Source organism: Emys orbicularis, chromosome 1 (genome assembly GCF_028017835.1).
Source record: "Emys orbicularis isolate rEmyOrb1 chromosome 1, rEmyOrb1.hap1, whole genome shotgun sequence".
NCBI lineage: Eukaryota > Metazoa > Chordata > Testudines > Emydidae > Emys > Emys orbicularis.
Window position 1 is genome coordinate 124782981 of NC_088683.1, and position 23090 is coordinate 124806070.

The following is a 23090-nucleotide window of genomic DNA, read 5'->3' on the forward strand; positions in this document are numbered from 1 at the left end:
AGTAGCAAGCAATTACATTTAAGCAGTTAAATCATCTTGGTGGCTATAAGTCCAGCTTGTTAGTAACTTCTCTTTGAATTATTATCTTGTCCCTTTCCTTTATTTTGCCAGAAGTATGCAGGCCTCATTATTACCGCTTGTCACCGGTATGAGCGGTGCTGCACCTGATAACTGGCTGTTACACATTCCAATTTCTGCATCTGGCTTTTGAGGTCAATTAGAGTTTAAACATGGAAGGACTTTGGTTCATTTAGGCCTAGTGCAGGAAGGCTTCATCGACACTCGTGGTCTTCCACCCTCCCGAGTTACCTAGGGTTATGCCTAATGACACCAACAGTAGCACTAGGCGAGGCAAACCCACAGCAAGACCAGGGTTGCTCACTCAGGGGGTGTTTACATCTCAGGATTTGAGGGCGGGGGGTGACTCATGGGTATTTTTTTAACTCCCGGGGTTGACACTATTGTTGTCACCCTGCCCCCATTGCACACAACGGGAGCCTCACCCCTGATGGCTGCCGGGGGCAGGATTCAGCAGACTTCAGCCCGGAGGCCCGGCACTCGCTCAAGGCCTGATCCTGCCCCCAGCAGCGGACTCCGCGGCCAAGCTGCCATTAGCGTCACGTGTGCGGAGGTATTGGGCAGGCGGCACCGCAAACGCGAAGGGGAGAGGTTTGAGCTCCGCCGCGCACCGTAGCCAGGGCTCCTCCCACCCTCTGCTGTTGCCAGGTCCAGGCGTCGAGATGGCGGCTCCCCTCCCCGCGCGGAGCCGGTTTGTGGTGGTGGGAGGGGGGATTGCGGGAGTCACCTGCGCCGAGCGGGTAGGTACCGCCCCTCCCGCCCCACGCGCGCGCGACACCCACCACTTCCCGCCGGCCCCCAACCGCCCAGTGAGTGGGGCGCGCGCGACACCCCGCCTCTTCCCCTGCGGGCGCCGGGGAGCACGGGACGGGCGGGGAGAGCTGATTGGGGTCTAAACACGTGCTCCCCGGTTTGCACTATAATAAAATCTCAGCCCCCATTGCAGCTCGCTGAGCTGTCGGGTCCACCAGGGCACTTCCAGTCCCACCCTGACCTGTGCATCCCTCGGCCGTGCACACAGCCCCTCTCCCCTGTGCACCCCCTCACAGCCCCTCTCCCCTGTACACATCTCTTCCTCTGTGCACCCCCCTCAGCTGTACACACAGCCTCCGTCACCAGTGCACAGACCCCACAGCTATGCATATAGCCCCCCTGCACTGTGCAACCCCCCACTGTTGTGCATATCCTCCCACCCACCTGTGTGGCACAGCCCCCCACAGCGGTGCACAGCCCATATGTGCATCCCCCACAGCTGTGTGTCCACACTGCCCATCTGTGCACTCCCTTCAGCCATGCACACAGCCCCTCTCACCTGTGCACCCCCACAGCTGTTCATATTGTCCCCACACTTATGTCCCAAAATGTTTGCTTTTTTGCTACAGTGTTCCATTGTTGACTCATATTAATTTTATGATCCACTATAGCCCCCAGATCCTTTTCTGCAGTACTCCTCCTTAGCAGTCATTTCTTATTTTGTACTTGTGTAATTGATTATTCCTCTCTAAATGTAGTACTTCGAATTTGTCCTTACCGAATTTCATCCTATTTATTTCAGACCATTTTTCCAGTTTGTCAAAATTATTTTAAATTCTAATCCTGTCCTCAAAAGCACTTGCAACCCCTCCCAGCTTGGTATTGTACACAAACTTTATAAATGTACTCTCTATGCCATTATCCAAATCATTTATGAATATATTGAATAGTGCAGGAGCCAGGACAGGGCCCTGCAGTACACCACTCCATATGCCCCTCCAGCTTGACTCTGAACCATTGATAACTACTTTCTGAGTATGGTATTCCAACCAGTTGTGCACCCACCTTATTATAGGCTTATCTAGGCTATATTTCCCTACTTTGTTTATCAGAACATCATGTGAGACAGTATCAAAACCCTTACTAAAGTTGAGCTATATAATATCTACAGCTTTCTCCCATCTGCAAGGCTTGTTACCGTCTCAAAGAAGGATAGTAGGTTGGTTTGACGTGATTTGTTATTGACAAATCCAGGTTGACTGTTACTTATCACCTCTCTGAAAACATCTGCTCATTTTGCAGCAGCAGTCAAAAAAACAAGGTTACCATTAGGAAAGGGTTAGAAAATAAGACAGAAAATATCATAATGCCACTGTATAAATCCATGGTACATCCACACCTTCAATACTGTGTGCAGTTCTGATCTCCCCATCTCAAAAAGAGATATTAGAATTGGAAAAAGTTCAGAGAAGGACAATAAAAATGATTAGGGGTATGGAACAGCTTCCATATAGGGAGAGAGTAGAAAGATTGGCACTGTTCAGCTTAGAAAAGAGATGACTAAGGGAGATAAGATAGAGGTCTAAAATAATGGAGAAAGTGTAAAAGGAGATGTTATTTAACCCTTCATATAACACAAGATCAAGGCAACACCCAATGAAATTAATAGGCAGCAGGTTTAAAACAAACACAAGGAAGTACTTTCGCATACAACACACAGTCAATCTGTGGAACTCATTCGTTCTCTGGGTGACCCTAAGTCAATGACTGCCAGAGCTGGGACAGGATGACAGGAGACAGAATGACTCTTGCTAATTGCCATGTTCAGTTCATTCCCTCTGAAGCACCTGGCAGTGACCACTGTCAGAAGACAGGATACTGGTCTGAGCCAGTATGGCCATTCTTATGTTCTTATTATCTTCTAGTTGCTTTCAAACTGATTGTTTGATTATTTGCTTCATTAACTTTCTGAGTACCCAAGTTAAGCTGACTGGTCTATAATTCCCTGGGTTGTCCTTATTCCCCTTTTTATAGGTAGGTACTGTATTTGCCCTTTTCTGGTCCTCTGGGATCTCTCCTGTCCTGTTCTCAGACATAATCGTTAATGGCTCAGAGATCTCTTCAGCCAGTTCCTTAAGTATTCTAAGATGTATTTCGTCAGACCCTGCTGATTTGAAACCATCTATCTTGTCTAAGTAATTCCTAACTTACTATTTCTCTTTTAATGTAAGAGACCATTTACATGTAAAATATTTATATTAATGATGAATTAATTAATTGCTGGCAATGTACATTCAAACTCTCATCCCGCTCAGGAAGAGAAGAAAATCATTGCTCCAAAAATTGTCATGTAGAGTCAACATCTTTTAATTATTGAAGCTAAAGAATTTGTAAGAGTTATTTAATTTTAAAAGACTGTTTTAAGAACTACAAATTTTTGTATAAAGAACAGGAGTGTTTGGACTTTTTGAAAACAGAATTTCATTTCCTGTGAAACTCTAATAAAATTGAAAGACTATCTCAGAAAATGGGCTGAATAAAAAGAAAGAGTTAGTTTTAACTTTAAAAGTTATCTGGATCTTTTCTGCCACAAGAAGAACAAAGGCAATTAAATAAATGTTACGTATTTATTAAGCAGTGCATATTCAGGAGCTGAAAATGTCACCTAAGCCAGCCCTGAATTCACAAAGCTAATAAAAGAGTGACGGCAACCAAGTTGAGTCTAAATGAGCCTGAAATAGATGTGTTTTCCTATAATTTCTTGAAAATAGGAAGGAGAATGGTATAAAAGACTCTGAACTGAGCACCTCAGATGCTTCCATCCGCTATTCTGGTTAGACAGCAATCATTCCATAACTCATCCTGTCCATCTCCACAAGCAAGCTGCCACATGGAAATAAGAAAAATAGAGAAGACTCGAAGAAACCAACCAACCCAAGGAAAATCTTCCCAAAACTTCAGCATGAATTCATTAGACAAAGTTAACTACGACTTTGCCAAAGGATTAGATTGCATCATGGGGATGTGCTCGCCGTCCTGTGATGCAGTTCTTTCCATCCCATCATTCCTTGGGCTTCCTGCTTCATTTTGTGCCATTTTTCAACAGCCCTTGTAAACTGTGCACTTGCCATCTGTGCCTGACAGCATGGATCCTGAGCTGCTGACCATTCTGGTGATGAGTATTATGAACACAGTGCGGCTGGCCCTGCAGTATTTCATGAGCTGTGAAACAGAGAGTAAGCCGGTGATGCCTGCCCTGCTGTCTGCCATGGAGATAAATAATTCAAGATTGCTGCTGGCATTCATGGACCAGCTTGCCGCAGTGGACCATTGATACTGGGATCGGGAAACAAGCACTGACTGGCGGGATCGCATTGTGATGCATGTATGGGATGACGAGCAGTGGCTGCAGAACTTTCGGATGCGCAAAGTCACCTTTCTGGAACTGTGTGCAGAGCTCGCCCCGGCACTGCAGCTCAAGAACACCAGAATGAGAGCTGCTCTGACTGTGGAAAAGCAAGTGGTGATCGCTGTGTGGAAGCTGGCAACTCCAGATTGCTACCGATCAGTTGTGAATCAGTTTGGAGTTGGAAAGTCCACCATGGGGGCTGCAGTGATGCAAGTGTGCAGGGCCATTAATCTCCTCCTGCTACGAAGGACTGTGACTCTTGGTAATGTCCAGGAAATAATTGATGGCTTTGAGGCAATGGGATTCCCTAACTGCGGTGGGGCGATAGATAGAACACATATCCCCGACCATCTTGCGACAGAGTACATCCACCGAAAGGGCTACTTCTCCATGGTCTTGCAGGTGCTGGTGGATCACTGGAGCCATTTCACTGACATCAATGCGGGGTGGTCAGGGAAAGTGCATGATGCACACATCTTTCGAAACAATGGACTGTATAGAAAGCTGCACACTGGGACTTTCTTTCCAGACCAGAAGATTCCAGTGGGGGATATGAAAATGCCCATAGTGATCCTTGGAGATCCCGCATACACCTTGCTCCTGTGGCTCATGAAGCCTTACACCGGAAACCTAGACAGCAGCAAGGTGCAATTCAACAACAGGCTTAGCAGGTGCCGAATGACCATTGCATGTCCCTCACGGCCAATTAAAAGGTCGCTGGCGCTGTCTTTTTTTCCAGTTAGACCTCAATTAGGGAAATATTCCGATGGTCATTGCGGCCTGCTGTACTCTCCAAAATATTTGTTAATTGAAGGGGGAAAAGTTTCCTTGGGGTGGGCCACTGAGGCTGATCAACTGGCTGCTGATTTTGAGCAGCCAGATAGAAGGGCAGTTAGAAGGGCGCAATGGGAGGCTATTCGAATAAGGGAGGTTTTGAAGAAGCTTTTGACAGTGATTCTCAGTATTGTGTCTGTATGTGATGCATTCAGCCAGACAATGTTTACTTACCCCTGTAGTGCTTGCTTCTTGAGCATTTATTGCAAGGAGAAAATATTCCTACCTATAGCCACTGTGTTTCACTGTTAGCACTGAGTGATGTATGTATGTCACAAATAAAGACTCATTTTATTTCAAAGACTCAAGTTTAATAACAGGATAAAACACAAACTTTTGGACAAACAGGGAACATGAAAATGAGGAACAGTCTTGCGGTTAGGGCTCTCATAGCTGGGTGTAATTCCAGTTTTAATTGGAAAACCAGTTCCCAAGCGTGGCGTGCACAGGTCACTGTGAGGGACCGGAAACACGCAATGAATGCAGTAGGGGAGTTGGGGGAGGGCTGGACCAGAGTTCTGTAGTGGCTGGAGGGGGAGTCGGGCGTGGATTTGCTCTGATTGCAGGCTAATGAGGGACTTCAACATCTCTGTCTGGTCCTGGAGATTTATCATCCGCTTCTGCCCGTGTCCCTTCCTGGCTATCCCGTCTCAGTCTTTCATTAATTGTCTCCCTCCATGCTCTTGTTTCACTATGTGCTACATCTATTGACTGCAGCACTTCTCAAAACATATCCTCCTTATTCCTCCTGGGTTCGCCGCCTTATCTGATGGAGGCGCTCTGCCAGTGTGGTGGAGTGTGTTCTCGAGGGCACATGAGCAGAAGGCAAAAGAACAATGAACAGAGACAGTATTGTGAGTGCGTTCACAGATGTGAATCGCAAAAGTTACACACACTTCTTTCTCACTGTTCCTTGGATAGCACACAGTTGGCCGCGAGTCCCAATTATGGTGAGTTCGCGGGGGGAGGAAAGGAAAGGGCAAGAAAGTACAAAGGGTGATTTTCGAAAGGGTTTCTATTAGTGGCTAGGGAGCCTGTTCCGAATTCTTGTACCCTTTTCCATAGGCTAGGGTAATCAAACCCGATATCTCACTCCTCAGGGTAATTCAGGATGCAAGGGAGCATCTCCTGCATGCATGTGGTTTCCGACCGGCTCCGTATGCTACTTGTCTGTGTGCCACTCTGGTTTCTGCAGAAATAATTGCCGGATGGCGCGGCAAAGTTTCATATGCTGGGGATAGAAACAAGACAGCTCTGCCAAGGAACCTTCGACAGCGTATTGCAGAGTACCTACAGGAAAGTTTCCTAGAGATCACTATGGAGGATTCCAGAGACATCCCCATGTACATTAATACATTTTTCTGCTGTGGCCCCACTGCGTAGATGGACAGGCTCTGTTGTTAATTTCTGTCCCTTATCCCACCTCTACCATATAACAAAGTATATGAGAGCTCAGTCTCCTGTCACCATGCAGTATGAAAGCAAAATGAGCACTTACCAGAGCTCTCCTCTCCTGCATCCTCCGCGCCAAAGTCGGAGTGCTGGGATTAGCTAGACCCCTCTGGATTGGAAAAGAGGTCCTGACTCACTGTGCCACTTGATGACCCTGCCTTGTGCTCCACATCGTCCTCCACCTCCATCTCCTCATCCACCACTTCCTCACTGGAGTTGAGTCTGATGGCCGCTGCCTCCGTGCCCCTGAAGTATCCACAGGGCTCTTGGTGGTGGAGATGGGGTTGCTGCTGAGGATGGTGTGCAGCTGCTTATAGAGGCAGCATATCTTTGGCGCTGCACCAGAGCGATGGTTGGCCTCCATTGCCTTCTGGTACGCCTGTGTCAGCTCCTTGATTTTAGCAAGACACTGCTGCGTGTCCCTTTTGTGCCCCTTCTCCTGCATGCCAATAGCAATCAGCCTGTAGGTATTGAAATTCCTACAGTTGGTCCAAAGCTGTGACTGCACAACCTCCTCTCCCCATGTATCAGCAGATCCAACAGCTCCCATGTGTTCCACACAGGAGCGCATCTGTTGCGTAAAGCTGCCATGGTCAGCTGTGTGAACTGTGCTCACCAAGCAAACAGGAAGAGGAATTTCAAAAATTCCTGGGCCTTTAAACGGGGGAGGGGTGCATATCTGTGTATCTTCAGGGCAGCAGAATTCAAACTGCTGACCAGAGTGGTCATGATGGGCATTGTGGGACACTTCCTGGAGGCCAATTAGGGTGACATGACCAAGTAAGTTACACTGATGCTGTGTTGCTCTAACTACGTCGCAAAAAGCTGTATGTTGCTTGTTGAGATGGTTTTATTATGTCAGCATAGCATAGGAGTTACATCAGCGGGAGGAGCAGTTCAGTATGTATACCTCCAGTGTTTTGTCGACAAAAGCTGACTTTTGTCAACAAAACTGTAGTGTAGGCAAGGCCCAAGAAATAGTGTGATTTAATATTCTTAATGTTGGTTAATTGGCCTGTCTCAAGACAGCTCCTTTAATGGCTTTTTCTAATTGATTTAATTTTTATTTTATTGTATAGGATGTAGTAAGGATTGCCTGTTTTGCGAACTATAAACTGTTTGTTTGTTTGTTTATTAATACCCAACAAGTCCACCTGCCATGAGACTAAATTATAAAACATTTGTAGGTATCTAAACAATGAATTCACAATAATTTTGGGAAACCATATACTTGAGTCTTATCTTACCAAGACAAAAGTATCTACTACCAGAGGCTGTTCACTCTTAAAAGTGTAATTCCTCAGAAAAGTGTCAAAAGCTCTCCTCAGAGAGACATACAGAAGAAGTTGTAACGGAAGTAACTGGTTTATCATTTGTGTTTGGTCATTTGTGGTGTTTAATATTTTCTTTTCCTTTTTTAAATATTAAAATAGCCATGGTTAATAACGGTGATTATTTTGCTTAGTCTTGCTCGTGGCGCCCTTAACGTACCTGTGACTAAATAATGTAAGCCACACCCCTGAGTTGACAGTAAGAGAAGCAATAAAACCTGGCCTACCATTTCTTATTTCTTGAAACTAAATAATTGTAGTAATTTTTAAAATAAAATTACTTCGCATCCAACAATTTAAAATGATCCCTTTCAACCCTACCTGGCCTTAGTCAATAATAAAGGTAGTGAATTGCATGAGAATTTATACTGCACTTAGAAGAGGTGAGATCTGAACATCTGGGCCCCTTGTTCCTAGCTAAGGGAACTTTCCCTTATGTAAGCAAGCCCACATTTTGTAACAGACAACATTCTTGCTGTGGCACAGATTTTTGTCATCAAATTAAAAATCAGTGGCTTCAGATTAACGCACAAACTTGCTGTTACCACTTTAAAGTCCTTTTGTTTAAAAAATTGCCATTCTCTTACCCGAAGATCGTATTCTAGGAACCTGTGTTACGGAAACAATGATTTGTGCAAATTTGAACCATATCTGTGATTGTATCTTTCTTCTAGAGGACTACAGAAGCCAGTGAGACCCTCCCTGGCAAAAATAGCCAAAACATGAATTTTTAAACAGCTTAATTATATAACCAGTACATCAAAAAATTCATAATTAGCCAAAGATTATAATCCATTTTCCATAAAACTCACTCAAAGATACCAGGTATTCACTGTTCTTTCTACAGTCAAAAGTCTTTAATACAATCTTAACTGAGTTACCACTGCCCACTAATAATTGGACTCCAGGCATACAGACTCTTCAGATCTCAGTTTGTGTCATTTTACACCTCCCAGTTTGGCTAGTGTGATGGTATGAAGGGTCGTCTTGTGGTTAGGCATTCGTGCCATGATGTGAGTCTTATGGAAATGTCTGTAAATAAAGAAAGCCCTGGACCTGGGAATCAGGTTCGCTTCCATTGTATCACCCAAGCCAAGTTTACCCTTCTGTAAAATGGAGGTAATATTTGTCTACATCTCTGGGATTTACAAGACTAAAATCCTTAATACGATAACTTTTGTTTTTTTAGTACTGTTATTGCCTTATTTAAAGTCAAATTCCACTGACAGCTGTGTTCACTCATCGTGCTCTCTCTTTCTTTACAAGTTGGCTACAGAATTTCCATCAGAAGATATTCTCTTAGTAACAGCTTCTCCAGTTATAAAAGCAGTAACAAATTTCAAACAGGTAAGAGAGAGACTTAAATTTTGTTTTTGTGTAGGCGTCTATAAAAGTTACTAAAGCATTTACTCAGTAGAGATAATTTAGGGCCTGACCCCGCAAATGCTTATGCATATGGTTTCAGTCTCTTGCCCTTTTCCCCTTCTCTCCCTGACTCCCAGTCCCAGTCTGCTTGTCCGACCTGTTCTAGCTTCCTTCCCTCAAGCTCCCAATCTCGGTCTCCATTCCCCCATCCTGGGTCCCTGTAACAATCTCCATGCCCAGCCATTCCCAGTTTCTCTCCCCTGAGTTCTTCTAGTCCCAGTCTCACCAGACTCCTTTTCCAATTTACTACTTTCCCACCCCCTGGTCTGGCTTTTATCTCCTCTGCATTTGAATCAGACAGCTTCATCCTCCACAGTACCCGGGTGCCAACAGAAGAGACTGCGCACGCCAGCTTGGAGCAGTCATTACAGGGAAAGTCTGACTTCACCCCCTAGCCCTGGGCTAGAGCATACTCAGTTGCTGTGTGGGGATGGTTTATGCAGAGTCTGGTCACAGGTAGGTGCTGTGAGAGAATGGATCATGCTCAGTTCGTGTGTTAGACCAGTCTGCACTAGGAGCTGTGAAAGACTCAAGCATGCTCTGTGAAGATGGAATCTTCAGAGATTTTAGCTGTGAATCTCTGTCTCTCCTGAATACATGTATGAACTGGGATTTTTCATTCACTTTTATCACTTGGCCAAATTTGGGCATATTTTCACAGGAACAGCAAAATACATATCCCTTACACAAAGGCCACCCCCTGCCAAATGTCAAGTCCCTGCTCAGAGCATATGGGTCATAGATCTGTTCAAAGAAAAGGTCACCAGAATTTTTTAATGTGGGCAAAACAGTGTATTTTTTTCTAGCCTTGTTCTTAAAAACAACTGAACTGTTGTGGCTAAAATTTTCCAAAAAAAATTTAGGCTAAGGCCAAGCATGGAACATTGCAGCCCAAGTGAATTTAGATTTGCAAAGTTATAAGCAAATGGAAACAGTGTTAAAATGGAAAGCATAGGGCTACCTTAATAGATGGTTCTACCAGCCCCACTTATAATAGTTGAAATTAGATATGGAAAAGACCTATTTGATTGTCTAGTCAATCCTCCAGGGGGCAAATATAGTCTCAGGTGCTTAATCTAGTCTAATTTTAAATTTCTCAAAATAGGGATTTAGAAGTCCAAGTTCCATTTTGAGTGGTAACGTACTGCTGAGAGCCTTTCTTAGGAATATTTATTAACAGATTATGTACCTAAATGCTTAATTTTAGTAGCAATTTTCTAACTTGGTGGAAAGAATTTGCTGAGGGTTTGGTGCTTTAAGTTTACAGACTGGGAGTGAACATCATCTATTTTCCAATCAATAGGTTTGGTTGAAAACTTAATAAAAGAAGAAAAACAATTAAAACAAAAATGATTTCTCTCTCTCTCTTTCTCTCTCTTTCTTTTTTTTAAACTATAGGTCTCCAAAACACTAGAGGAATTTGATGTTGAAGAACAACCAAGCACTATGTTAGAAAAACGGTATCCCAACATTAAAGTTATAGAGTCTGGAGTGAAACAGTTGAAAAGTCAGGAGCATGTAAGAGAACTTCATTTTGCCTAATTTTCTATGGATCCTGAAAGTGAATGGGTTTAAGAAGGGATCCATTTTTCAAATGAAATATGTTATTAAAACAGAATTTCTAATGATTTAAATTAATTTACCAAGATTTAGAACAGAAGAGAAATGTCACAGTTCACTTATAGTGCACATTTAAAAGAAATGTAGGCAATGGGGTAAAAAGCAATCATAGGTCATAAGTCATTAGAAAAAATCAGTGGTTAGGATGGTTAGATCAAGACTCCTGATTCCTCTAATATATTGCCTGGCTCTTTAGAGCAGAGTAGCAAAGAGTTGATCATGAAACCAGATATAATAGAACTAAGATTCCTGAAAAATTCTTAAATCATTAATCGGCACTCTCTGTGAACTGTAACTTGGTTTGTTGCCAAAGAGAAACCAAAATTAGTATTGACTTTATAAATTTATAATAAATACCCACTTTTCATTCTCAGGAGAACAAAATAAATAAATCCCTATGCTTTTTTTCTCCGTTCTCCAGCAAAAATATAGTACACACAGTCTCTCTAATCCTTGTTCAGTGTCTTACTTATAGAGTAAAGTTGGAAGGCTTTGTTTTTCACTTCAATATTACTCATTTACCCACATTCAGAGCCAAGTCTGTGTTTTTGCTTTTATTATATGTAACTGGTATACCTGTAATTAATTCACTGTACTTAGGTTAAGGTAGTATACTCATATTCTGTACTGTATCTGTTAGGCTGATGTATGTGCTTAGGTATAATACATAATAAAGCGCACACACAACAGTTTTAATAAATATATTGTGTTTTTTGTTTTGTTTTAGGGATGTCCCCTGGGATGGCCATTGTGACATTTTGGGGATCACCCAGACCAGTAATGGGTTCAGTAACCCCTGCCCTGTAACCTTGGGTGACCTTAGTGCTATGCTGCTGTAGCTCAGAACCCTGACACCAGTAGCCAGACCATAGGCATAAAGTTTCATCCTTGCTTCCACCAGCCTAGTTACTCCTTATAGGGTGACCCCAACAGCCCTTCTGGTCCTGAGTCTCCCCAAATCCATCTTTCCTGAGTTCTTAACTAGCAGACACTTGGACTTTGCACAGTCTCAAAGACGGGGATCTATCTGTGAATGCTGGATCCCCCTGCTTGGGCTAGGGAGCACTGTGGGAAATGGTTAAAAAACAGTAGGTAACTTTTATTAGAAAAAGGAGTTTAACTAATATGGAAGTGCAAAGCCAGAAGTTGTGTCTTTATGTTTATTTTCTGTGTAACTTGTATGTGTTTGCTTTTCCTTACTATTTCATCTTTGAATCTATGAATTTTCTGTTAAATAAACTTTTTGTTTATTTTTACAACAATCAGGTCTCTGGTGTGCAAATTGTTTGGAGCGTATATGCCAAAGTGAACTGATAATGGGGGGGGGGCTGTTTTCGCACCTTCAGGGGTAACGAACTAGAGGGAAAATGGGGATTTGGGGAAACTGAGAATTGGAAGGGCTGATAGGGTCACCCTGCAAGGAGTAATGAGGCAGATGGAAGCTAGGGTGAGACCTTTATGCTTGTGGGCTGGCTATTGGTGTCAGGGCTCTGAGCCCAAATAGTTTAGCATTTAGGCACTCAAGATTACAAGGCAGGTGGATCCTTTTACTGGTCTGGATAATCCCCCAAAAGTCACAGCCATATTGCACGTGTACATCATCTTTCATCTCAAAGGATCCCAATGCCCTTTATAAACTCTCTACAAGATGGACAGAACCATTGTAATGTAGCCATCTCTGAGGTGGAGAACAGCAAATAAGCTCACAAAATGTTGCATTTTAAATGTTCTGTGCTGCAGCTTGATGTGGCTTCCTCCAGAACCTGACAATGTTGCTCCTTTAGAATCTGATCTAGTTTTGAAGTACTGAAGTCAGTGGTAGCCTTTCCATTGACTTTAATGAACTTTGGATCACACACTTGGTTGACCAGATGTGGCAGTATGTAGAGTTGCATCCATGGCACTTATATTCTTTGAAAGACCTGGGGGAAAAACATTATTTTGAACACAGATCCCAAAAGCAACTACACCTCTACCTCGATATAACGCTGTCCTCGGGAGCCAAAAAATCTTACCGCGTTATAGGTGAAACCGAGTTATATCGAACTTGCTTTGATCCGCCGGAGTGTGCACACCCCTCCCCCCCCACCGAGCACTGCTTTACCGCGTTATATCAGAATTCGTGTTATATCAGGTCGCGTTATATCGGGGTAGAGGTGTATTTATACATGTGTACATACATGTAAATTAATCGCAGCCTTCCATTCTACAAAATACAGAAGTAATCTCCAATATAAAAAATAGCACTTGGACTAGTAAAGCAGTGTAGGTTTTGCCATGATATACAAGCTACTAAAAAAACAGTCTAATGCGCAAAACAAACTCTTCCCTCAACACCATAACAAAATACAGAGTTCCACTAAGAGACAAGCTTTATATTTTGTCTTGTAATCTTATTGAGTTTACTATATGCAATTTCCATTTTACTGATTTAGGAACTCACATAGCACTGTCATGAGCGTAATATAAACTGCTAGATATTTAATCAGTTAGAGAGGACTTGCTTATTTTTTTTTACCTTTCCCATAGCCAGTTACAGTCTGATACCAGTAAAATACTGTGATTTTAAGGTGTACCCTGGGTTTTCTTAGTTGACCTATATAGATGGTTTTCCTTTTTAATCTTTTAACAGAAAATTTTCACAGAAGATGGCAAACAGTGTATATATGAAAAACTTTGCCTATGTGCAGGAGCAAAACCTAAGTTAATTTTTGAAGGAAACCCATATGTATTAGGAATCCGGGATACTGACAGTGCTCAGGTAATATATTTTCATGGTTCATAAATATGTTAGCATTTTGCATCCTAATCATGCACATGTGGTTAGTCACAGTGTAATGTAAAAATTATTGTGGAATGAAATAGATAAACAAGATGTTATCCTAATATCAGAAATAAATAATAGAAACCATTGTTATACATTTTTAGAAGCAAAGAAGTAACTCTGAAATGCCATTTTAAAAAATAAGATCTTTATTTTCAAAAATAACTCATGAATGGATAGAGAGGGTTCCCATCATGAGAACCTTCAGAATAAGCAAAATAGTAGTTTATTTTGTGCTGGACAGGTGCCAGATTGAAAACATACAGCATAGGCAGCAAACTTCCCCATATTTTCTTGCTTACTACAGTATAGGTATGTCTACACCATATATTTTTAGCTCAAGTTCACTGCTTGCCAATTAACTTGAGGTAGTCAACAAATTTGTAAAGGCTTGTGGGGATGCCCCACACATTTGATCCAGGCTGTAAATTTGTTTTTGTAAAGAAATTGGCTATCCATTAACTTGAGTTAAAGAAGGCTAATGAAGACAAGCCCAGAAAGACAACCTCTAGGGACAGGAGAGGATAGTTGTTTTCATAGCCTCTCAGTTTTTTATTTCTCTGTTGTGACTAACCACAAGGGTGGTCAGTTGTGTACGTTGATCCATATGGTACGGGATGGAGACTTCCAGGTCATTCTTTCATAAATTCTCGAACCATCACTAGATCGTCATGACTCTTGGTCACTGCTGATCTGGACTATATTCAAATCAACAGTTCAAAGTTGAATGGCTTTCTGTGCCATGAGCTATTCAGTCCCAGTGGATGCAGATTTTTGTTTAAAATATAGTGTCGCAAGTGATAATGATATGATACAAAATACTGTCTGGTATTCTTTGTTTTCTGAATAGCAGCATCTCTTGCTCATAAGTTATGTAATTCAGGGACTTAATTTTCTTTTTTTAAATTTTTTCCAGGCAAACAAAACAGTCTGTGGCAAATCTAAGAACCTTACTGTTAAATCAATGTTATAAATGCAAAACAGTCTCCTTATCCTGGTCCATTTTGTCTTTTTACAAGATATTGAGTGAAATAAAATTGGACTCAAAGAAACAGAACATGATTTCAATATTGGCTTTTAAATACATTATAAAATATGAGATGAAACGTGCTTTAGTGGTTAGGACAAGGGAGAGACTCCTGGATTCTATTACAAACTCTGCCATTTAGTCTTAACTAAATCACTTACCTTTCCTCTTCTCAGTTTATTTATCTATAAAAGCAATATAGTAGAGGCACACTGTGGCATCCTAACAGAGCTATAGAGTCTTAATTAACTTCAATAAAATGCCTTAACATAATTAGATGTGTATCATTCATAATCATTAACATAATAATTATTAAAATTATACACTTGAGAATTTGAGGAATATTAAATTATGTAAATTGATCAAGTTTGAGTGACTAGAATACTGTAAGCTGTTTTTTTGTTTTAACTATAGGCCTTTCAGAATCATTTGGCCAAAGCTAAAAGAATAGCAGTTGTGGGAAATGGTGGCATTGCGCTCGAATTAGTGTAAGTAAATTATTTTCTTAAGTTATTGAGAAATGTGTGCAAATAAAGACTAGAACAACTGGGTTATCCAAGTGTGTGTTATCTTAGGATTTTTTTAAAATGCTTTATAATAAAGTTCTAATTATTATTTGTTTATATTTAGTAAGGGCATTGATAAAAGGAAATACTTTCATACAACATGTAATTGGACTGTGGAACTCATTATCAGAAAAAATCATTGAGGCCAATAATTCAGCAAGATTCAAAAAGGGATTGGACATTTACATGGATAACAACATCCAGAGTTAAAGTAATGTAAAAATAATTGAAAGGCACGTTAAAGCTCGTGCTTTAGGGTTTAAGCTATTCTCTAACTATTAAAGATTAGAATGAGACCTAATGTGGGAGTATGGAGCAGATCTGCCTACTGTGTGGTTCTTACACCTTCCTCTGAAGTCCTTTTAATACCAGGATTGGTGTTGGAATGAGGATAATGTGCTGGAGGGACTCTTGCCCCCTACTCTGAATTGAGGCTAAAGTGGTGGGGAATGCTGCAGGGATCACCAAATTGGAGGGCCAAGGATAGTCTTGCTTATGGTATTTCTTTCATCAGGCAAAGATTTTCTTTAGGTGGATGTGTAGTGGATGTGACTGGGTTCTGTGGGGGGAGTCTTGTCATGACGCTGTAGGGTCTTGGATCCATTAGTGACATTTTGTACTGTATATGTATATGTAGATTTGTCTCATAAAAAGGGGGATAATATGTAATCTCCGTAACCAGTACTAAAGGGCATGAAAATAGGATGCACACAACTTCTTCTTTCACCAGGGAGGCATTAACTTTGTTTCCAGGTTTAGGAATGAAATCTCCTGCCCTCCTTTAATCTAGATCAGCATTTCTCAAACTGGGGTCTGTGGACCCCGCTGCTCAACTCCCCCCCCTCCTCACTCCCAGGCAGGCTCCCTACTTGCCCTGGCTCCCTACCTGCACAGGGGCGGCCAGGGAGGCTCTGTGCGCTGCCCCCGCCTGAGTGCTGGCTCTGCAGCTCCCGTTGGCCAGGAACCGCGACCAATGGCAGCTGTGGGGGCCGCATCTGCGGGCAGGGCCGCCGAGAGTGGATTCGGGCCCCGGTGAAAAAAAATTTTCGGGCCCCACAGCAAGGGCAGACCGGCTAAACAGGGCTGACGAGAGGTGGGGGGAAGCTGGGCCCCGGCCCCCCTTCCGGACCGCCGGGCCCTGGTCATTTGTACCAGCTTCCCCCCCCCCCCGGTCGGCCCTGTCTGTGGGTGCGAGGGCAGCACACAGAGCCTCACTGACCGTGCATCTGCCTAGGGGCCGCAGGAATCTGGCTGCATCCTGGGACCCACGGTAAGTGCCGCCAGGACCACTTACCCCTCTACACCTAAACCCCCTGCCCCAGCTCAGAGTCCCCTCCTGTACCCAAACTCCCTCCTGGAGCCCCACGCCTCAGCCCAGAGCCTCACCCCCTTCCCGCATCCCAACTCCCTGCCACAGCGTGGTGAAAGTGAGTGAGGGTGGGGGAGAGCAAGCGACAGAGGAAGGGGGGATGGAGCAAGTGGGGGGCAGGGGCTTGGAGAAGGGGTGGGGCCTAGGTGAAGAGGCGGGGCAGAAAAATTCAAAATGGGGGGGCCTCAGATTGCTAAAGTTTGAGAACTGCTGATCTAGATCACTCATAAACAAAAATTTCCTCTGTGGCAACCCATAATTTTATCCATTGTTGAAATGTGCTTTCCAGGTATGAAATTGAAGGATGTGAAGTGATTTGGGCCATCAAAGACAAAGCCATTGGGAATACTTTCTTTGATGCGGGAGCAGCTGAATTCCTTATTCCAAAGCTAACTGCTGAGAAATTAGAGACTGCAATTGCATGTAAAAGAACCAAATATACGACAGAAGGTACTGTGCAAACAGTAAAATACACTCCTTGCTTTAGTATATTAGCATACTAGTTGGCACTTGAATTTACACCATCTAAAATTATATGTAAACCTGAGATCAGCCGAATTAACAATGTTCAAAAAAGCTTCACTGTTCAAAATAGCATTCCCTCTTTAAAAAACAAACATAAAAAAGATTTTAATTATTATACTGCTAAAATGTTTGTGTAATATTGCTCTCTAAAGATTATTTAATTTATATACTGGTATGTATGCATGTATCTCTGTCTCTATTTGATGATGTTACATATTCTATAATTGCCCAAGCACTGCAGCAAGTAATACTGGTAATTGGAAGCACTCTACCCTCTTAGTCAGTACTGAACTAATGTGTCTGCAGAGTGCTAGGAGATGCTACTGCTCAATACAGTTTCTTTTGGATAAGGCACAAAACTAAGATTTCTAGCTTATTGTGGTCATTAAAGATCTCATTACACTAGATGCTTTTTAAAATTCCCCCATCTGTTTTAATTTAGATATTAATATTTTTTCTTTGTTACAATGAGGGCCTGCAGTTTTCTATTCACATGAGTAGCCCCATTGATTCATGTGAGTAAGGGTCTGCTGGAACAGCTCCTTTAATCTGTTATACTGTTGCTGGGTGCTTTCACACAGCGGTTACTTTTTATTCCATGTCTGGTTGCAAGTGAGTGGTGGCTAAGGGGTGAAAGGTGGTGTTAAGAATATTATAAAATAAGATTACAATCCTGAAGTATGATGTGTTCTAGAAGTAGTGGAGTGTTTTGACTCCAGCACATTGTAATCCCTCCTTCCCACCACAAGGTCACACTACTCTCTTAGTTCAGAATCCTTTGGAGTTGTGAGGATTGTATAATCGTGTATAAGGTCTTCGTATCGTGTATATGTTGAGTCTGATATTCTCCACATCCTTGACTTCAGGAAGTGAGAAGGAAGAAGGAAGTGTGTCAGCAGCTGACAAACTAGGCACTGCCTTAGGCCCTGATTGGCATGAGGGCCTACATCTTAAAGGAACTAAAGAGGTAAGGCTGACATCATCCTAACTATATTTGTTTAGATGCTAGTTTAAGTGTGTGGGAATGCACTGGCAGTACAGCGCCACATAGTGTTTCTAGGAGTAAAACCAGAATGCACATGAACTAATTCTCCTCAGACACCAAATTTACATGTGTAAATCCAGTAACTTCAGTAGAGTTACTTCCAATTCTCCTCACATCAGTGAAAGTCAGATCTACTGCTGTGCTTTTGCTCCTTCATCTTCAGATACAAGCGCAAATGTTTTTTATCACATTTCTGTGGGATTGGGCCTGATTGTAGTTTTAATAAAGAGCAACAAAAGCTGTTTGCATACTCTCTAACTTCAACTGCTTCAAATAAAGTTTAATCTCAGAGAGAGGCTATAATGAAACTCACCCAAAGGTACAGTGCACAACAGTCACTTATCACTACAGATATTCATGTTTCCTTTTTTAGTGAAACAATATAAATAAATTTTTAAAACCCTGGAAGTAGGGTTGTGTGGACCTTTTTTATTTGAAAAAAAAAAAAAAAAATCAACTGAGTGGGCATTTCTATGTTTTTATCAGATTTTCATTTTTTGAACTTTTCGGTCACTCTGAAGTATTTATTTGAATATAACATATATTTGAAAGATTTTTATGTGAGAAATATTAGCCTCAAATTTCAATTTTGAATTAAATTTTTAACTATTCTAAAAAGTTAGAAAGAAAGGAATGGGCATATCAAAGTTGTTGCTGTGCCTCTCAAAATAATCATAGAATCATAGGACTGGAAGGGACCTCAAGAGGTCTTCTAGTCCAGTCCCCTGCACCCAAGGCAGGACTAAGTATTATCTAGACCATCTCTGACAGGTGTTTGTCTAACCTGCTCTTAAAAATCTTGAATGATGGAGATCCACAACCTCCCTAGGCAATTTATTCCAGTGTTTAACCACCCTGACAGTTAGGAAGTTTTTCCTAATGTCCAACCTAAACTGCCCTTGCTGCAATTTAAGCTCATTGGTTCTTGTCCTATCCTCAGAGGTTAATGAGAACAATTTTTCTCCTTCCTCCTTATAACAACTTTTTATGTACTTGACAACATGTCCCCCCCACCCCCATCAGTTGTCTTTTCTCAGACTAAACAGACCCAGTTTTTTCAATCTTCCTTCATAGGTCATGTTTTCTAGACCTTTAGTCATTTTTGTTGCTCTTCTCTGGACTTTCTCCAGTTTGTCCACATCTTTCCTGAAACGTGGTGCCCAGAACTGGTCACGATATTCCAGTTGAGGCCTAATCAGTATGGAGAAGAGTGGAAGAATTACTTCTTGTGTCTTGCTTACAACACTCCTGCTAATACAGAATTATGTTTGCTATTTTTTCAATAAGTGTTACACTGTTGACTCATATTTAGCTTGTGATCCCCAGATCCCTTTCCACAGTCATTTCTAAGTCCTTCTTAGACAGTCATTTCCCATTCTGTATGCATGCAACTGATTGTTCCTTCCTAAGTGGAGTACTTTGCATTTGTCTTTATTGAATTTTGTCCTATTTACTTCAGACCATTTCTCTAGTTTGTCCAGATCATTTTGAATTGTAATCCTATCCTCCAAAGTACTTGCAACCCCTTCCAGCTTGGTATTGTCCACAAACTTCATAAATTTACTCTCTATGCCATTATCTAAATCACTGATGAAGATATTGAACAGAACAGGACTCAGAACTGATCCCTGTGGGACTCCATTTGATATGCCCTTCCACCTTGACGATGAACCACTGATAACTACTCTCTGGGAACGGTTTTCCAACCAGTTATGCACCCACCTTATAGTAGCTCCATGTAGGTTGTATTTCCCTAGTTTGTTCCTGAGAAGGTCATGCGAGACAGTATCAAAAGCCTTACTAAAGTCAAGATATACCACATCTAATGCTTCTCCCCAACCACCCTGTCAAAGAAAGCTATTAGCTTGGTTTGACATGATTTGTTCTTGACAAATCCATGCTGACTGTTAATTACCACCTTATTATCATCTAGATATTTGCAAATTGATTGCTTAATTATTTGCACCGTTATCTTTCCGGATATTGAAGTTTAGCTGACTGGTCTATAATTCCCCAGGTTGTCCTTAATTCCCTTTTCAGGTTGTCCTTAATTCCCTTTTTTATAGATTGGCACTATATTTGCCCTTCTCCAGTCCTTTGGAATCTCATTCGCCTTCCATGACTTTTCAAAGATAATTGCTAATGGCTCAGATATCTCCTCAGTGAGCTCCTTGAGTATTCTAGGATGTATTTCGTTAGACCCTGGTGACTTGAAGACATCTAACTTGTCTAAGTAATTTTTAACTTGTTCTTTCCCTATTTAGTCTCTGATCCTACCTCATTTTTACTAGTATTCAATGTTAGACATCCAATTGCTACTAAACTTTTTGGTGAAAACTGAAACAAAAAATCATTTAGTGCTTCTGCCATTTCCACATTTTTTTTGTTATTGTTTTCCCCCCCTCATTGAGTAAAGGGCCTTTCCTGTTCTTGGTCTTCTTCTTGCTTCTAATGCAGGGGTTCTCAACCTTTTTCCTTCTGAGCGCCCCCACCCAATATGCTATGTTGTGCCACTGCAACTGTTTTACAGTAGATTAATAGCCAGGGCCAGTGTTAGGGGGTAGCAAGCAGTTCAGTTGCCCTGGGCCTTATGCCACAGGGGGCCCCACGAAGCTAAGGTGCTCAGGCTTTGGCTTCAGTCCATAGCAGCAGGGCTCGGGATTTGACTTTCTGCCCTGGGCCCCAGTGAGTCTAACGCTGGCCCTGCTCTCTGGTTTATTTTGGCAGACCCCCTCAAACCTGCTCATGGCCCCCTAGGGGGCCCCGGAGCCCTGGTTGAGAACCGCTGTTCTAATGTATTTGTAAAATGTTTTCTTGTTATCATGTATGTCTCTACGTAGTTTAATCTCATTTTGTGCCTTGGTCTTTCTAAAATCGTCCCTAAATGCTTGTGTTGTTTGTTTATATTAATCCTTTGTAATTTGACCTAGTTTCCACTTTTTGTAGGACTCTTTTTTGAGTTTTAGATTATTGAAGGTTTCATGGTTAAGCCAGGGTGGTCTCTTGCCATACTTGCTATCTTTCCTGCGCAGTGGGATAGTTTGCTCTTGTGCCCTTAATAACGTCTCTTTGAAAAACTGCCAACTCTCTTGAACTGTTTTTCCCCTTAGACTTGCTTCCCATGGGATCTTACCTACCAACTCCCTGAGTTTGCTAACGTCTGCCTTCTTGAAATCCATTATCTTTATTGTGCTGTTTTCCCTCCTACCATTCCTTAGAATCATGAACTCTACCATTTCATGATCACTTTCATCCAGGCTGCCTTCCGCTTTCAAATTCTCAACCAGTTCCTTCTTATTTGTCAAAATCAAATTTAGAACTGCCTCTCCCCTAGTAGCTTTCTCCATCTTCTGAAATAAAAAATTATTTCCAATACATTCCAGTAACTTGTTGGTTAATCCATACCCTGCTGTCTTATTTTCCCAACAGATGTCTGGGTAGTTGAAAGCCCCCCATCACCACCACGTCCTGTGCTTTGGATGATTTTGTTAGTTGTTTATAAAAAGCCGCATCCACCTCTTCTTCCTGGTTAAGTTGTCTGTAGTAGACCCCTACCATGACATCACCCTTGTTTTTTTTAACCCTTTTATCCTAACCCAGAAACTTTCAACAAGTCTGTCTCCTATTTCCATCTCAACCTCAGTCCAAATGTATACACCAGGGGTAGGCAACCTTTCAGAAGTGGTGTGCCGAATCTTCATTTATTCACTTTAATTTAAGGTTTTGCATGCCGGTAATACATTTTAATGTTTTTTAGAAGGTCTCTCTCTATAAGTCTATGTTATATAACTAAACTATTGTTGTTTGTAAAGTAAAAAAGGTTTTCAAAATGTTTAAGAAGCTTCATTTAAAATTAAATTAAAATGCTGATCTTACGCCGCCAGCCTGCTCAGCCCGCTGCCAGCCTGGGGTTCTGTTCACCTAGGCCAGCAGCGGGCCGAGTGGGGCCTGCGGCCGGGACGCCGGCTGGCAAGGGGCCGGCAGCCAGGACCCCAGACCTGGGGGGGGGGTTCAGGGGTCAGGGCAGAGGGTTGGGGGTGTGGGGGGGTTCAGGGGTCAGGGCAGAGGGCAGTAGGGGTGTGGGGGGGTTCAGGGGTCAGGGCAGAGGGCTGGGGGGTGTGGGGTGCAGGGCAGAAGGCTGAGTGTGTGTGGGGGGTTCAGGGGTCAGGGCAGAGGGCTGGGGTGTGTGTGGGTGCAGGGCAGAAGGCTGGGTGTGTGGGGGGGTTCAGGGGTCAGGGCAGAAGGCTGGGGGTGTATGGGGGGAGTTCAGGGGTCAGGGCAGAGGGCTGGGGGGGGTGTGGAGGTGCAGGGCAGAAGGCTGGGTGTTTGTGGGGGGTTCAGGGCAGAGGGCTGGGGTGCTCAGCTTGTGGGGGTGCTCCCAGCCCCCTGCCCTGAGCGGCTCATGGCAGGGGGCTGGAAGGGATATGCCCTGTTCCACCCCCTTCCCCAAGGTCCCGTCCCTACCTCTTCTCTGCCTCCTCTACGGAGCAGCGAGCACGCTGCCACTCGTCCCCCTCCCACTGATCGGCGCAGGGAAGGAGAGGAGGAGGGGCAGAAAAGCACCACGCTGGGGGAAGAAGCGGGGGAGGAGGGAAGCTTGGCTGCCGCAGGACCAAGCTTCTGCCTCCTGCCCCCTCAGGGGAGAGCGGTGGGTGGGGGGGCTGAGTGGGGCTGGGGGCCGGGACCGCGGCAGGCAGCAGCATGCCACTCAAAATCGGCTTGCGTGCCGTGTTTGGCGCGCATGCCGTAGGTTGCCGACCCCTGGTGCACACTTTTGATATATAAGGCAACACTTCCTCCACTTTGATACCACTGTTGTCAACAAAATTTAG

The 23090-nt window shown here is 42.9% G+C and overlaps 1 protein-coding gene across 2 annotated transcripts in view; it reads left to right on the forward strand.

Annotated features, from left to right (window-relative positions):
• The first annotated feature begins 740 nt into the window (after nt 1-740).
• Nucleotides 741-23090, forward strand: part of PYROXD1 (pyridine nucleotide-disulphide oxidoreductase domain 1) — a 33011-nt gene continuing 10661 nt past the window's right edge. The window contains exons 1-7 of one of the 2 annotated variants that reach the window (XM_065417720.1): nt 741-818; nt 9124-9204; nt 10681-10800; nt 13535-13663; nt 15168-15241; nt 16978-17138; nt 18080-18180. In XM_065417720.1, the coding sequence (XP_065273792.1) occupies nt 741-818; nt 9124-9204; nt 10681-10800; nt 13535-13663; nt 15168-15241; nt 16978-17138; nt 18080-18180 (744 nt within the window). The remainder of the gene's footprint in view (nt 819-9123; nt 9205-10680; nt 10801-13534; nt 13664-15167; nt 15242-16977; nt 17139-18079; nt 18181-23090) is intronic. The other variant, XM_065417729.1, reaches the window with a different exon arrangement.